This window comes from Kwoniella newhampshirensis, chromosome 9 (genome assembly GCF_039105145.1).
Source record: "Kwoniella newhampshirensis strain CBS 13917 chromosome 9, whole genome shotgun sequence".
Taxonomy (NCBI): domain Eukaryota; kingdom Fungi; phylum Basidiomycota; class Tremellomycetes; order Tremellales; family Cryptococcaceae; genus Kwoniella; species Kwoniella newhampshirensis.
The window spans coordinates 1,263,483-1,278,291 of record NC_089963.1 but is presented as its reverse complement, the minus strand read 5'-3'; the positions used below and the strand labels follow the sequence as shown (position 1 = coordinate 1,278,291).

Genomic DNA, 14,809 nt, shown 5'->3' with positions numbered 1-14,809 from the left:
CATAAACATCCCTCAAGCAACATTATTCGCCATGTCAAACGATTGGTGGACCTCATCCCAATCCTATTCTACACCTCAACGACCCTCCTTCCCTCACTCCGCATCCCAAGGATTCTCTAACAACCAATCACAACTCGGTGGCGGTGGCGTTGGGCAAAGAGCTCGATTTGCAGGTGACGAGCTCGATCCCGAGGATCTGAAACTCGCAGAGAACATCAAGTTCTTGCCGTCGTTCGCACAATCTCCAGCGGGTAAATTGGCTCTGGGAACCAGTCCCCAGTCAGGTAGTGCAGGTGGGAATGGGAATGGACAAGGACTCTCGGGAAGTCCGGGTGATGGTGGGAGGAGGAGTCCTACTATGGCTGTTGGTGGAAGGTTCGGAGGAGGAGGTCAAGAGAGGTGAGTTGGGGTGTTTTGTCGCAACTGTCTGAGTGGAGTGAGACTGGATTTCTGTTGGTTTGGGTCAATCGATCTCGGTCATCGTACTCTCTGTCGTCTGTTCTACTGTCTGTGTACTCGTTTTTGCTCGTTCCCTCTTTCTGCGCACAGACAAGTTGTGTTATCGTATACCTTGATTCCTCATCCCTACCGAAGGTCACTCGCTTTTCTTTGCCTTTCTACCGCTACTCCTCCAAGTGCTGTCACAACCAGCTCTGTCAGACGAAGTTCATGCAATCGGGGGCTGGCCAGTCAGAATCCGAAGGTGATTCCGATCCCTGGAGCTCGACTTCGTAGGAAAAGCATCAAAAAAGAGAGTTCATCAGGCCCGGACGAGCTGACGCCATAGCTTTTCCCCCGACAGAGACTCTCCGCGACACACTCGCGCTCGAACGCTCGTCCACCAGAACTCTGGGTTGAGTTCCTCAGTTGGCGCGACGTCATACACCAACGGAGGAGGGATGGCCATCGATGAGGACATGCCTCCAACGGCAAGTCTGAGAGATTCCATGGCCGATGGACCTGTGAGGAGCGAGGTCGCGACGCCTATCGAGTGAGTGGCATGACAAGTACTTCGGCGTGGCTTGCTTGCTTGGTGCTCTGCACGCTTTGCAACTTTCAAACGGAGTGGTCACAGCACATAGGGTGTTACATGCAGACGCCCTGACACTGCGTCATCCGTTATTCCTATACCTTTCATGTTTCATGGTCTCCGACCCACCTTCCCATCCCATTTCCTGCTCACGCTCTTCGATATACTACACAACATATAGCTCATATGGTGCTCTTTTGCCATCCGTCAAAATTGAACAATGTTGACATTCGTGCTTTGTCCTTTCCTGCCCTTCTGTGCCCCGTCTGTCTGCGTCTTCATGATTTTGTCCTTTTCCCTACCGCTCGTAGACTCCCCACGCCACCGTCCCTCCTCCCATCTCCGACGACCACTTCCTTACACATCTTCGGCCCCCCACCTTCGGTCCTCCAAACACTCGAACCATTCTTATCGCAATTCGGTCAGATCGCTTCCTATCGACCTGGACCTCCCGAATCCAACTGGTGGATCGTGGACTATACCACTCCTCTAGCCGCGAGCTACGCATTGAGACGTCATGGGGAGATCATCAACGGAAAGTACATGTTGGGCCTCAAAGTCGTCAGAGAGGGAAGTACAGCGGGATGTTCCCTTCTTGAGGAAGGCCAATCCCAGCAACAACAACAGATGACTCAACGAGGTGGTAGCGGAGCGGGTACACCTTTGAGGATACAAAATAGGACGGATATCATCAAGCCGAAACAGCAAGCGGTACAACCGACCAATAAGACGGCGAGCACAGGAGCGGGAGCCAATGATTATGCATGGGATGAACCGGAGCAAGAAGGGCAGTCGGGTTGGTCAGGTTGGGTCTCGGAGAGACTGGTGAGTGTGCTTTCGAAATTGGCGCCACTTTCGAATGTCTGAAGGCATTATTGGAGAGCTTGGACGCTGACTTCTTGATTGTTACAGTTCGGACGATGATGTAAGAGTCAGACAAAAGAGAGGAGAACACCGATATGTGATGACAAGAGAATAACAGCAGTGGAGAGAACGGTGTTCATATCCAAGCCAATAATACCCTTCACGGCGGAAACCTACCCGTTGAGAAATGCAGTCACATGACATCACGATGCAACGCAGCCTTGATCGCACATGGATATTACAATGCATGGAATGGGGTCGACTAACCGTACAGGAAGTATAACGCAAACACGTATGGCACACAGGGTCCACATGAGTGAGGATACATGAGTATGGCATGAGAGAAAGCGAAGGTTTATCATGAGAGGTTTCAAAAGAGAACATCAACAAAGATAGGTGACTCAAGGGCTGGGATGGGTGAGTGTCATACTGTGCTGAAACGAGTCAAAGAACGCTCGACCATGCGCATCGCTCGTTTTCGAAGTCTTGCAAGGTTGAAGAAAGGCAGAGTAAGTGAGTGTCTTCGTCGCCCAAGGTCTTGAGTCAAAGGAATGCAAGGAAGAGGTGTGGGGACAGTAGTATTGTCTCTGCGTGGAGCGTCATTCGGCTTGTCATCAGTCAACGGATCTCAAGTCAGTGACAAGACGGCTCACACCAAGTGAGTGCTGTTCTCCAGCGATCTTGGCCTTGCTTTGTGAGATCAGTTCCGATCGTATCGTAGGCAGTCGATGAGTCAGCTTCGACCGAGGTCTTGGTGCTCTCGCTATTGGTGCGACTGGTATATCCTGAGTTTGACTGAGGATCTTCGTTAGTCGTAGCTTGATCATGGCCTTGCTTGTTCACGCCATTGTCGGTCTTCCAATTCAGAGGGATGAAAGGGTCAGAATCAGCACTTAGATGATTTGCGCCACTTGGGCTTTTCAATGAATTCGAGAGTCTATTAGCGAAATCTTGACCGAATGGATCGAAAGTCGGCCGACCCGAAGGCGGAGATGAGCTTGCTGCCGTCGAGGTCGGATGTCGTCGAGTAATGATCGGTCGTCCGCCCAGATTGAGACCATCAGCGTTGAGAAGCGCCACTGCGGACACCTCGTGTTCGAATTGGATGAGAATTTGGAATGGTGAAGTGGACGTGACAGTGACTCGAGCAACAGGTCCGAAGTGCGCGAAGACATCGCGGATGGCACCTGCACTCGGGAAGTACTTCGCGTCCTGTACAGTCAGCAATGTCTTCGCATTTATCTTCTCACAAGGTTCTCAACGATCACAGAGCACTCCTCCGCAAGTTCTCGACGAACAGGTATGGTTGGCGGATGAATCACGCGGTTGGGCAGAGGCCCGAAGGAGTCTTTTCATCAGCATTATACTGTCTTCCGTCAACTCACGAGACCCGAAATTTTTCCCCTCTCTCTGCACAAGTGCCCACGAGACATCGACCTTGAACCCGCTATCCAATCAGCTCGTGCTTTGAATTGTACTCACTCAACCCAGTTCCCATTCATAGCTTGCATCGCGTCGACTGCCTCGCGATGTGTGGACATCAGGATGAATCCCCTGCAATTTGGTTCGTCAGCTTCCGATGTCATAGTCCTGTCTCGAACGCTGACCTTCTGCGTCCCATGCCGTCCAGCTGAGACAGGAGAGTGGAGTGCTCCACCATCCCATACTGCGAGAAGAGCGTCTTGTATTGATTTCTACAGCGGACATCAGATTTTGACCCCAGACTGGGTTGTAGGAGAGAGCTCACTGAGTAAGATCCAGAGGAAGACCCATTACGTAGAGGTTTCGCGGTAGGGGACCTTGAGGATCGATATGACGGTAGCCAAGTCCCGAGAGATCGGGCCGTATCCCTCGAGTGAGAGATGGTGTGGAAGGGGCTCTTAGCCCGATGGAAGATTCCTGGGCTCCGCTGTCGGCCTTTAAAAGACCTTGACTTGAGGGAAAGAGCGCGGAGGGCGCTCTGGAGAGAGTGCTGCGGGGGCTTCTCATCAATGGTGACCATGCTTTCCCATCAGACTGAAAGGCGGTAGAGTTGGGGATTTCACTCCAAATAGATGGTGGTGGGGAGATCTACAACCAGTACTTACATTCCACTTGGTGCCAGATGAGCTCTGAGCTCCAGACACTTTTGGACCTCTTCTTCGGACCACACCCAGACTTGAGCCCACTGAAGACCATGGTTGATTTCTTCTTGAGGGTGCAGAAGAACGCCGAGTACACGACCTGCAGGCCCAGAGATGTCAGCTGTGTCTTGATGTCAGAAAGTATGACCAAGGGTTCAGTGTCGTTGTGAAGGTGTAAGGCTATTGATCCAACAAGAGCGATCAATGCTCACTCTTCGCTGAGAAGAACTTGACCAGGTTGTCCGTTGTCACTGGATCCGAAGTCAGCTATCATTTTGGTCAAACCACAGCGCCAACGATCTCACCTGCCGGGTTGAGGCCGTACAATCTTACTTCGTACTTGGGCGTGTGGCTGATAGAAGAAGGAGGGGTGATCTCATCGTGTATATTGGAACTAGAGAAGAGTGGAGGAGCAGGAGGGTTTGTCGACATTATTACGCTTTTATTGCACCTTTCCTCTACCTGAGAGGAAGAGATGCAAGTCTGGATGAAGTGAGTACTGCACAGTGGTGATAGATACACAATTGTGAGGAACGAAGGGATGATGAAGAGAAGGGGAGGTGCAGATTACAGAGAGAAGAGAAGAAAATGATGAATGCAGAAATCATTCGCGTTGATTTGAACATTACTTATACTCGAGGTTGGACACGCACGGACCCTCTCCCTCGTCTTCGGGTGGCAACTTCTCGTTAATACTATGATACTATTAGAATACATGAAGCGATGGATGGGGTATGGATATACAGAATGCAGGGTACTATGCCTTTACCAGATCTATATTATGTCCGTAGCTAGTGGGGGAGGCTTGGGTAAAGGATTATGCGGTCGGTAACTCGATTTGACTCTTCGCGTCGACGTCGTAGCGGTCGCTGTGTAAGTTCCCATGCTGGTCGAGGACGACGAGTCCGTCATTCCAGCTACACTGGTGTAGGGAGGTGATATTGACGAAGGAGGACCGCCACCTCGAGGTTTGTAGACCAACACGATGATGAGCCCTACGATGATCAATACCAAGAACAGTATACATTTTCTTCTTCCTGTATTTGCTTGATATCTGAAAGATGGGTAAAATTGTCAGTTGCATTCCCTGTTCGAAGCAAAGGAGCAACCCACTTCTGGGCTACCTTGAGTTCTTCGACAGCTCCCGTCAACTCTCTAGCCGTCTGTTGAACATTATATTCCACGCTGTCTAACACCGTCCCTTGTTCGACAATCATATTGCCGAGATCTCGGAACAAGTCTGCGAGCTCGGAGATGGAAGAGGCGATTTGAGTGATCTCGTTTGTCCGTTGTTGGATGTCGATATTGACAGCCACTTCCGCTTGAGATTGCGATTGCAGTTGGGTTTTGGACTGTAGGTGGGAAGAAGTCAGCGACGGCAGCGAGTGATAGAGCTGCATAAGAGATGCTCACAGCCTGTTCGTCCTCTTGTAGTTCCTCTAGCACGTCCGACCCCTTCAGAGTCATTGCTCCACTAGCGACCATCAGATCCTTGTTCTTGATGGCATGTCCTTGCAGCTCTGAGCAAGCAATTGTTTATCCGCATTGTCCACCACAATCGCTCCATTTGGAGTATCAAAACAGAAATAGAATCTTCGCTGGACTCACTTTGCATATACACCCTCTGCTTCTTCCTGAATTGTCCCGAAAGTTCTTGCACCTTTTGAGCCAAACCTCTCTGCACATTCTTCGCAGTGACGACCTCCACTCGAGGTGCCCTGGGTCCAGGTTGGACAGACGATGTTAAAGAAGTACAACGGCGAAAGTCCTGCAGCACGGACCAGCGATGAGCTATCGCATTAAGTTCGGGACTCATTGACAATGGGAAAATTCATATAAGGCACTTACTCGAGTGATATCGGTAGTCTGCCTTTCTATTTCTCGCTCTTCAGCTGAACGATCTGTGAATCCTGGCAGGACATGTTTGGCATGTAGCTTGTCCAGCGTTGAAACTGTTGAGGTAGAAGGTCAGCTGGGTGGGGACGATGGATAGCCAAGAGACTCGCTCTTCATCTTGACTCGGCTCAGTATCTCTTCGACTTCGTCACTGACATCGACCCTTTGTCAAGGACGAGACATCAGCACAGTATCACTACAGCCTCTATCCGCCACGATGGAAGTGACAGACAGCCACTGAAGACCAGGTGCTGACTCACCATTTGGGTGGTAACCCCTTCATGTCCACATTCCAGCTTCCACTGCTGCCCCCAATCAACCCTTCTTCCTCCTCTTCTCCCGTCGACACATCCACCGTATCTCCATATTGTCTATGAGCTCTTTTCGACGCTCTTCTGCCACTGGAATAGCTTGTGGTGGACGAGTCTCGGATGGAGAGGTAGAGAAGAGTACGAGATCGAGTGATAGGTATAGCCTCGGTATTGTTGACGTTGGTATTTCTCGAGTTCGACGGGTAGGAGGGGTAAGGTGTGAAGGAGGAAGGAAGGGAGGAAGAGGAAGGTGATGAAGGGAGGTATGGATTTGACATCGTGAATCACGGTATTCGACGCCCTGCAGGCTCGGGCCGTCCAGAGGAAGAAGAAAGAGTGCAGCAGCGGTCGTGTATGCTGATCGGGTCCCCGGTATATCGATCAAGAGAAAGCCAGATACATGGAGAATGAGAGAGGATGTGAATGAGGCTGATAACGAGGAGCGAGAGTATCTGACGTCAATTCACGTGACTTTACACGGTCAACCAACTCGTTCAACACGTAGGTGTCCAACCTTGAAATCGTCCAATCTTGTCTATATATCCTTGACAGCTTGCATCGCTCTCGACGCCGTTCGACGCCGTTCAGAAGAGAAGAGAAGGAGACAGGCCCAGCTTCACGTACGCCAAGCAGAAAGGTCCCTTTCACCATGAACCACGGGTACGACGATTCCGATGGTCAGTGTTGCCACCGCAATCATGATATCTAACCTTCTATCAATGTCCAACACTGCTGACTTGTCCTCTATTTCGCACAGATGAGTATGAGTACACACGTCCTCCTACACTTCCGGGACCGAGCGGGATTCTCGCTCAGCTCATGGCTGGAGGAGGTATGGGGTTGGGACAATTCGCTCGTGCACCTCCACCCTCGTGAGCTCGCTTTCCATCATCGATCCCTTGGTCGTGGGTTTGAGCTAACCAACAGACGACCGTCGTCGCAGAGCGTATGACGAATACTTCAAAGCATACTCGGTGGCTGTGATGCCGGGCAGAGAACGTCCGGAATTGATGTATGGAGGAAAGAGTGAGCTAGCTCGCAAGGTGACCCTGCTGCTCAAGCTGACGAACAATTTAGTCATCATGCCTCCTTCTGCACTCGCTAGGCTTTGTGAGTGGCTTCCCCACCTGCATCGCAATGTCAGAGCTGACGAACTGTTTACAGCTACCCTCGATATTCCTGGCCCTTGGACCTTTCAGCTGCGTAATCCGCGAAGTCCCAGTCAACATAAGACACATGCAGGTGTCTTGGAATTCATCGCCGATGAAGGAATCGTTCATCTCCCAGCATGGGTGAGTGATTAGCTATTCTTATGTCCCTTCTTGATTCACACAGAGGTTCAGCTGACAGCTCATATGTAACTCTGCAGATGATGAAGAATCTCAACCTAACCGAAGGAGATCCAGTAAGACTGACGGGAGCCAAATTGCCGAAGGGAAAGATGGTCAAGATCCAAGCTCAGAGTGTAGACTTCCTGCAAGTCTCTGACGCCAAGGCTGTGTGAGTCATCCTGTCCGACGCTCTTCTCGCAATCGCTACCTTTCCCGAAGACATACTAGGCGTACTGCACATCCTGGCAACGTCTGTGATTTATCGGTCGTCGCTCGCACCCATGCTGCCTTGTCAACCCAAAATCGAATTTTGGTCAGTTGCTGACCATCCCTTCGATGATACGCAGTTTGGAATCCGCCCTTCGATTTTACTCTGTCCTTTCCAAAGGCGATATAATCGAAATCACATATAACTCACTCACCTTCGAATTCCTCATCATGGAGATATATCCCGAAGGTCCAGGTATTAGCGTCATTGATACCGATCTTGAAGTGGACTTCGCGACTCCAGTTGGATACGTAGAGCCACCTCGTCCAGCTCCCGCACCCATTCCTACGATGGCAGACAAGCTCAAAATAGATCTGAGCGAGACACATTCGGTGTCAGCTGGCAGTAGTCGACCGGGAACGAGTTTGTCCATTCGTCCTGGAGGTGGATCGGCAGGAGGATCAGGAGATGCGACGCCCATAGAAAGCTTTACAGGGGTTGGACAAAGTTTGAGCGGTAAGAAGGTCAAGGGGAAGGGACTGGCGAAGAAGATCGAAGAGGTGGACTCGAGTAGTAAAATCAACAGGAATGAGTGAGTGTTCTCTTATATCTCGACTCCTTGATCCCCGGAGTGTCCGTGCCGTCCTATAGCAGTATGGTTGACTATGAGCTGATGCTGACACCTACCACAGGGGTACAAGAATCATCACACCCGATTCTCTGAATGATGCGGATCGAAAAGTCCCCGCTGCTCTCGTTCTTCCTGAGGGCAAATTCTTCTTCGGCTTCAAATACATACCATTTGACCCATCCAAAGCCTCCAAATCACTCGAAGAGAAAGCAGCAGAGGCAGCGGCTGGGAAAGCACCATCGTCCTTCTCTGGTCAAGGAGAAACTCTGCTTAAACGACCACCTGGAGCCGCCAACCCTTCTTTGCCGACCCCTCGATCTGGAAGGGCGGTTCCTCTGCCGGTGAAGCGGGAGAAAGATGAGGAAGATGAGCGGAAACCAGACCCATGGGCTAAGCTCGGAGGAGGGAACACGCTTTCAGGGAGGAAACCGATGACCTCAGCAACAACAACGTCAAGGACGACGGCGAGTACTTCGACCGGTACTCCTACCGCCCCGCCTTCGAGACAAGAAGTTATCGATGCGACTATGTTAGACGAGGATGATTTTATGTTTGACGGAGGAGAAGACGACGATGATGGAGGGTATGAGGATGTGATTGAGATCGACTCGGATTAGTATATCTGAGCAGGGAGGAGCAATATGATGTTGTGGTGTATGACTCCAGTCGTAGGATCAACCAGCAACGGTGCACTAACATGGCAGCAGTGAACGGTGTGACACGATGCTCGCCGCATGTGGATGAGAGACCGAGGTGTCACTTTGTAAACTGATATGTATCAATCATTGTTGAGCCGATGAGGGATAATTCGTCATTTCGGACCATTCATGTTCAACATGTCTTCATGCCTTGATCTCTACGGACGTCATCAATGTCTACATTGCTCATTCCCCCCCTTTCTCTCCGCCTTCCCTTGACGACACGCCATCTATCGACCGTGTTTTCCCTGTACTCAAACCTCCGATCCACGACTACCAATCACTTTCTGCCCAGTCTCTCCTCGTACGCTTTCCAGCCTTCGGTTCTATACCTTTCCGCCTCATCTTTGACGGCTTGTTCACCTCCTTGTATACCGTAAATCCCTCTTCCAACAATGATGATATCTGCCCCTGAATCATAGACCACTTCTCTCGGAGTCCGATATTGTTGTCCCAACTTGTCACCTATACTGACCAGCCCGACTCCCGGAGACATGATCAACCAATCTTCTCCTTCGCCACTATTCGTATCGACACGGTTCTGGGCGATGAAACCAATCACGAAATCTCGACCTGCTCCTCGAGCCATTTTCATAGTTTGTTCGGTGTATGATCCGACTGCCAAGGACCCCTTGGAAGACATTTCGGCGAGGAGGAGCAGACCCCGTCCGAGAGGTAGACCAACAGAGGAGAGACCGGCAATGATGCCTGGTCCAGGGACGGAGTGGGCGTTGGTGAGATCGGACCAGGAAGCGATACGGTGGTGGCCCGCAGAGTATTGGAGGGAGACGGTGTTGCCTAAAGGAAGGGTAAAACATCAGTGTCAACGATGACAGCAAAACCAGCAGGCGAGGGAGGACGCGAAACGAGAACATCACACGATATTCAAGGTTGGTGAAGAACTGGGAAATGGTCATGGGAAGGTGACGTCTGCGTAGCTACGGAATACCTAATAGAGGATAGTGTGTGAGAGCTATCTGATGTACACGGCGAGCCGCCATGTAGTGAAGAGGGGAAATGGCCCAACGCGTGAGGTCATGAAAAGGTCACACTTCCACAGGCAAGGAGAAGACAAGTCGGAATGAAGCCAGACCAGTCACTCACCAATATCGGCAAACTTTCGGTCCTCGAAAATGACAAAGTCGAGCTGCTTGGACAACTTGACGAGCTCGTTGGCGAAATCCAAAGTGAAGTCTTCGATGATGTCGCAATGCGTCTGGTGAGGTTGAGTGGGACTGTCAGCATTGCTTGTGACTATCAAAAATTGACAAGAAGAGATCGTGATTCTTCCTCGTTATGTCATATGATCTATGGAAGATCTGAGGTCCGAGTACGGCTTCGGGTCCCCTTGTGTCTTCTACATCATACTATTACTTTTGTCCTCAAGCATAACACCTTGTCTTTCCTTGCCGCCAGTGTTGTGGTTTACCTTTGTATGAAATGCCAGATCACAGGCCAAAGCTAGGACGAGGATGCGCGACTCGAACCCACCTTGACCATACAGACACTTGCTCCGACCCTCCTGACCACTTCCAACGCCTCGGCAGTGGTGGTGACATCAACGCTGACCGCGAGGTTGGTCTTCTTCCTATCCATGATCTCGAGGATGCGACGAGCTGTGGGATTGGCGTGAAGCTCGATACGGGCAGAGTAAGGCTTGAGGGTGGTGGGGTGGGGTGCGGACATTGTGGTAATGCGATAGTGTGGTATAGCTTGGTGAAGACTTTCCTTCGGTGGGGAAGAGGTTCATGGCGGAAAAAGAAGAAGGACGGAGATGGTTGATCAAATTGACTTGGACATGAGTGAACGGCGATCAGGGTCATTTTGAAACACGCGAGTGAAGCATGGGGGTTGTCCCAAGGGGAAGCTCGATAATCTCTCGGAAAACGTGGTTGATTCTCTCAAACACATCGGGGAAGAGAGCGTTGACACTGCATGAAGTGCAGACGACAACGTTCGCGATCACAGGGAACGATTACGGGGATGTGTTACATACCTAGCAGCGGAGGCAGAGGCAGACGATACATGACGGCAGACAGACAACATCGATGAGTCTCCTTCCGCGACCGTGTGCGAGGAGGCGAAACACCACCTTCACACGTCATCACACCCATGGTCGCGCAGAGAGAGAGATTTGTAAAGGCTACTGAGGGAGGCAACATGACCATCACCTAAGCACAGATAGGAGGAGTAACAGTCAATGTGTCACTTGTCAGTCGCCCGACCAAAGAGAGAACCACGGCCACTAATGCCATTTTCCCACCGGAACTCGGTACAACTATTGCATGTCAGCTCTGGCGATCACACCTATACAACTGTCCGAGGTTTCTATGCTCTATCACTATCCTTCATATCTTTGACTTCTCCCTCAATCCTGGGCGTAAATCACTTCTTGCCCTTCCACTAACTTCTGCATCGCATTCAACCTATCCACCATCCCTTGCAATTCCTCCGAGAGACCATCTTTGAACTTCGGATCCATCGTGTAGCCGATATCGTGTTGGAGGGTACCTTTCGCTCGGGAAGTATCACCAGGTGGCGCAGAGCCGTAACTCCCATGAAGTGTCCGTCGTTTCACCGCTGGGTTGTAGGTCCCAACATGTACTGTGAATGGGGGTGACATGGTGAGCTTGAGTCTGTGTTACGCTCGATCGGGATGCCACGCCGCTCTCCTTGTGTCTCTCTACCACGGTGATACCAGACCCAGGCCATGTTCTCAAGGGGTTCTGCCGAGGCTCTCGTTCCACTTCCTTCCCCCAAACGGCTGTCAACTGACCTTGTCTTGTTCCGCTGCGGTGCGAGGCTCTCGTGTATATCGCAGAACCATGCCTGAGGGGATCACTGTGCACTCACGTATATTATTATTGTAAAACACTGTCTCTCCCTTCTTCAGCTCCACCTTGATCGCCCCAGGCATGACATCCCCACCCCCTCCCGTCTCTCCCGCGGTCCTCTCTTCTTCCGTCCTGATCCGGTTATGCGAGGCCGGAACAGCCCACAGACAATCGTCGTCATACAGAGCGGTGTTCCACTGGATACCGTGATGCTTGATTTGCAAGGCTTCTGCTTCCTCGGAGGGTGAGGCGGCCCATTTGATAGTATCTCGGTGCCAGGTTAGAGCATATGAGGAGTGCAGTGGGTTGATGAGCAGATTGAACAGTTCTGCGCATAAGGTGAGAAGGTTAGTTGCTGTTTACATTCCGCTGAACCGGACATATGAGATCGCTCATGAGCAGTGCGCATGTAGGCTCAAGGGGACGATACGTCGAGACGAAAGTGGTCAGATCAAGATGCGACGGAGGACACTAGCAGAGCTTCTGGACCAAGAATTCGGGAGAAACGGCACGTGGAGAGCAGAGTCTGACTGAATGTTGATCTTTGCAGGCTCTGGACAATAGACAAAGAAGAAGCAGGGAAGTGACGAGGACTCCGAACGATTCATAATACAGGTTCTGTCCAACTCACCAAATTGCATGTCATCCACGGTAACTCCCATCAATCGCGCCGAGACATCTAACATGTCTTTTGACCCATACCACTCGGAGAAGATCCTCTCCCCCAGATCCGGATGCATGACATTCTGCACTCCCCATATATCGGTGTCGGTCTCGTTCCACGGCGGGAAAGGTTTGCCAACCGTTCGGACCTGTTGCCAGCCACCCGAACGGGCGAGGTCAACAACTCGATCAGCGGCGGTCGTGAGGTCGGGAAGAAGGTCGGGCGGGATGAGGTTAGGGACGATCACGAAGCCCTGAGTATGGTATGCTTCGACCAGGTCATCGAGCTCAGCGCCAGTGAAAGTCATTGCGACTGGCTGATGATGAAGACACGTAGTAGAGATGAGAACGCAGCGGTATGGTTTGTATCGCGGGTGTTCACCGCGAACGAATCGACTGGGCGGGGGGAGCAAACGAGACGATACAACGTCACCTGTAAATGCGGGAAAAGCGCCGAGGGATAAGAAAGTAAACGGCAAGATCCGACGCTTATATGAGTCTGGCTACTGGCTCCATACCACGTTCACCTACACTAGTAGTCACAAGTCAGATCCAGCATTCAAATACCTTCCACCCGCTGTCCACCTTACAATCTCACACTCAGACCTGCTCAAGACTCTTAGCAGAAGTACGACTGTCTTTGAGATACCCTGAGCTTTCAATGTTCGCCCTCCATTCATTGTGGGCCGCCTCAAAACCCTCACAACTTTTGCAAGCAGCCTCACAATGACCTGTTGGACACTTTCCTGCACAACTTGAGTCCTTTGAAACGCAAGTAGAACTTTGGCCACCAAGACTGGGAAGCTTGCAAAGACGACTGGAGCACTTCGTCACCCCAGCATGCTGTTGATATTTCATCAGTGCCACCACAATGCTTTCACCAGATATACTGGCTGTTTATGGGGCATTAAGGCAGCAGAAAGAAGACAATCCTAACCTCCAGCCAAGTCCAGACACTCTCAATCTGTGAATCTCTGTGTGTAGAGGTGTCGTTGCTGTTTCCTGCAGTAGATAATTGTTTATCCTGATGTGCAGACAATCCAGTAAAATTAAGACCATATTAGCTAACAAAAATGTCTGGACATGAAAGATCATTCAAGGATGTCATGAAAGAGGGATGTTGTCTCATCCAAGCTAGTCAAGCAGAAAATAGGCAGATTGCCCCATTGGACTCCACATCACAAATACCTCCAATATTCCAGTAGTGTTACATACATGGGTTCAGCTAATAAAAATGCAGAACACACCTTCACAATGAAGCTGGAAGCATCAGTCTGGACTGCATTACTTGCACGGTTGAAAACAGATGGTTCCATTGTAATTTGGGAGTTGTCTTTGATCAGGTAATCAGTTGTTGGTATGCCGGTAATGAGTTTGTTTATCTTTTGCAATGTGCAAAGAGTCATTACTAGCATCAAAATCCACAAGTACATCCTTATATGTCTGTCACGATCGTATACCAATAAGGCCAACTCCCAACAAAGTTCCCAGGAGTTTGACAAACAATTGAACAAAACGGCATTCATCGGAGAAAGAACCGAAACATTGGCAAACTTATCAACCCTATTCACCACATACGGTAAATACACAAATTGTTCAGCCACTCGAGGTTTCTTTCTGCATCCGGCAAAAATGTCGCTACACATGCAAGGTTTGGCGAACTTGTGCAAAGAAAGGGATATATACATGAACGTAGTAGAAAGAGAAAGGAGTTCCCCGTCGATTCTAGATTTTTGTCCTATCGTAGTACCTTTGAATATTATCATCTTGAACAACCTTGATACATCGACCAACATTTACTTGGCTGTTCTCGACAAGAGAACCCTCAAGTTAGAACACGATTTAGCCCAAATCTCACCAACATCACGTATCTTGTCCCAAATTGGGAGCACATCAACGATAGTAGGCTTTTCATTGTTTGCCTTGTAAGCTGAACGACGGATATCCTCGTAGGTCGGTGTAGCCCCGTGACAATGTCACTGACAAGTGAGATGAAGAAGACAGCATCTCCAGTCCAGTGAGAAGTCCAATGGGAAGGCTGTGACTGTCATTCCTTTGTGTTACAAGCATATAGCAGTTAGGCCAATATCTGACAAAGTTCCCAGAACTTCAACAAACAATCGGACAAAACGGCATTTATTGCATGAACAGCTGAAATGTTGTGGTACTCCACCACATAGGTGTGATATCACTTCCGCCAAGGCGATTCCGTGTGGTACT

The 14,809-nt window shown here is 50.3% G+C and overlaps 6 protein-coding genes across 6 annotated transcripts; 2 read left to right on the top strand and 4 right to left on the bottom strand.

Annotated features, from left to right (window-relative positions):
• Window positions 1-31: 31 nt before the first annotated feature.
• Window positions 32-1,954, top strand: IAR55_005169 (uncharacterized protein; the record flags this gene model as incomplete). The annotated part of the gene is made up of 4 exons (XM_066948262.1): window positions 32-399; window positions 803-991; window positions 1,342-1,855; window positions 1,943-1,954. 4 exons carry the CDS (start codon window positions 32-34, stop codon window positions 1,952-1,954), a joined length of 1,083 nt encoding a protein of 360 aa, XP_066801721.1.
• Window positions 1,955-2,527: 573 nt separating this feature from the next.
• On the bottom strand, window positions 2,528-4,449 carry IAR55_005168 (uncharacterized protein; the record flags this gene model as incomplete). The annotated part of the gene is made up of 8 exons (XM_066948261.1): window positions 2,528-3,106; window positions 3,280-3,304; window positions 3,377-3,448; window positions 3,502-3,588; window positions 3,642-3,866; window positions 3,982-4,117; window positions 4,230-4,268; window positions 4,323-4,449. The coding sequence occupies 8 exons, from the start codon at window positions 4,447-4,449 to the stop codon at window positions 2,528-2,530; spliced, it is 1,290 nt and encodes a 429-aa protein (XP_066801720.1).
• Window positions 4,450-4,791: 342 nt separating this feature from the next.
• On the bottom strand, window positions 4,792-6,502 carry IAR55_005167 (uncharacterized protein; the record flags this gene model as incomplete). Its single annotated transcript, XM_066948260.1, has 7 exons — window positions 4,792-5,071; window positions 5,131-5,369; window positions 5,431-5,537; window positions 5,626-5,785; window positions 5,866-5,969; window positions 6,024-6,076; window positions 6,174-6,502. 7 exons carry the CDS (start codon window positions 6,500-6,502, stop codon window positions 4,792-4,794), a joined length of 1,272 nt encoding a protein of 423 aa, XP_066801719.1.
• Window positions 6,503-6,873: 371 nt separating this feature from the next.
• On the top strand, window positions 6,874-9,011 carry IAR55_005166 (uncharacterized protein; the record flags this gene model as incomplete). Its single annotated transcript, XM_066948259.1, has 8 exons — window positions 6,874-6,901; window positions 6,982-7,096; window positions 7,168-7,250; window positions 7,302-7,334; window positions 7,389-7,516; window positions 7,594-7,724; window positions 7,903-8,355; window positions 8,456-9,011. The coding sequence occupies 8 exons, from the start codon at window positions 6,874-6,876 to the stop codon at window positions 9,009-9,011; spliced, it is 1,527 nt and encodes a 508-aa protein (XP_066801718.1).
• A 361-nt stretch (window positions 9,012-9,372) lies between these two features.
• Window positions 9,373-10,778, bottom strand: IAR55_005165 (orotidine 5'-phosphate decarboxylase; the record flags this gene model as incomplete). The annotated part of the gene is made up of 3 exons (XM_066948258.1): window positions 9,373-9,890; window positions 10,197-10,308; window positions 10,584-10,778. The coding sequence occupies 3 exons, from the start codon at window positions 10,776-10,778 to the stop codon at window positions 9,373-9,375; spliced, it is 825 nt and encodes a 274-aa protein (XP_066801717.1).
• A 682-nt stretch (window positions 10,779-11,460) lies between these two features.
• On the bottom strand, window positions 11,461-12,897 carry IAR55_005164 (uncharacterized protein; the record flags this gene model as incomplete). Its single annotated transcript, XM_066948257.1, has 3 exons — window positions 11,461-11,696; window positions 11,946-12,254; window positions 12,558-12,897. The coding sequence occupies 3 exons, from the start codon at window positions 12,895-12,897 to the stop codon at window positions 11,461-11,463; spliced, it is 885 nt and encodes a 294-aa protein (XP_066801716.1).
• Between the last annotated feature and the right edge of the window lie 1,912 nt (window positions 12,898-14,809).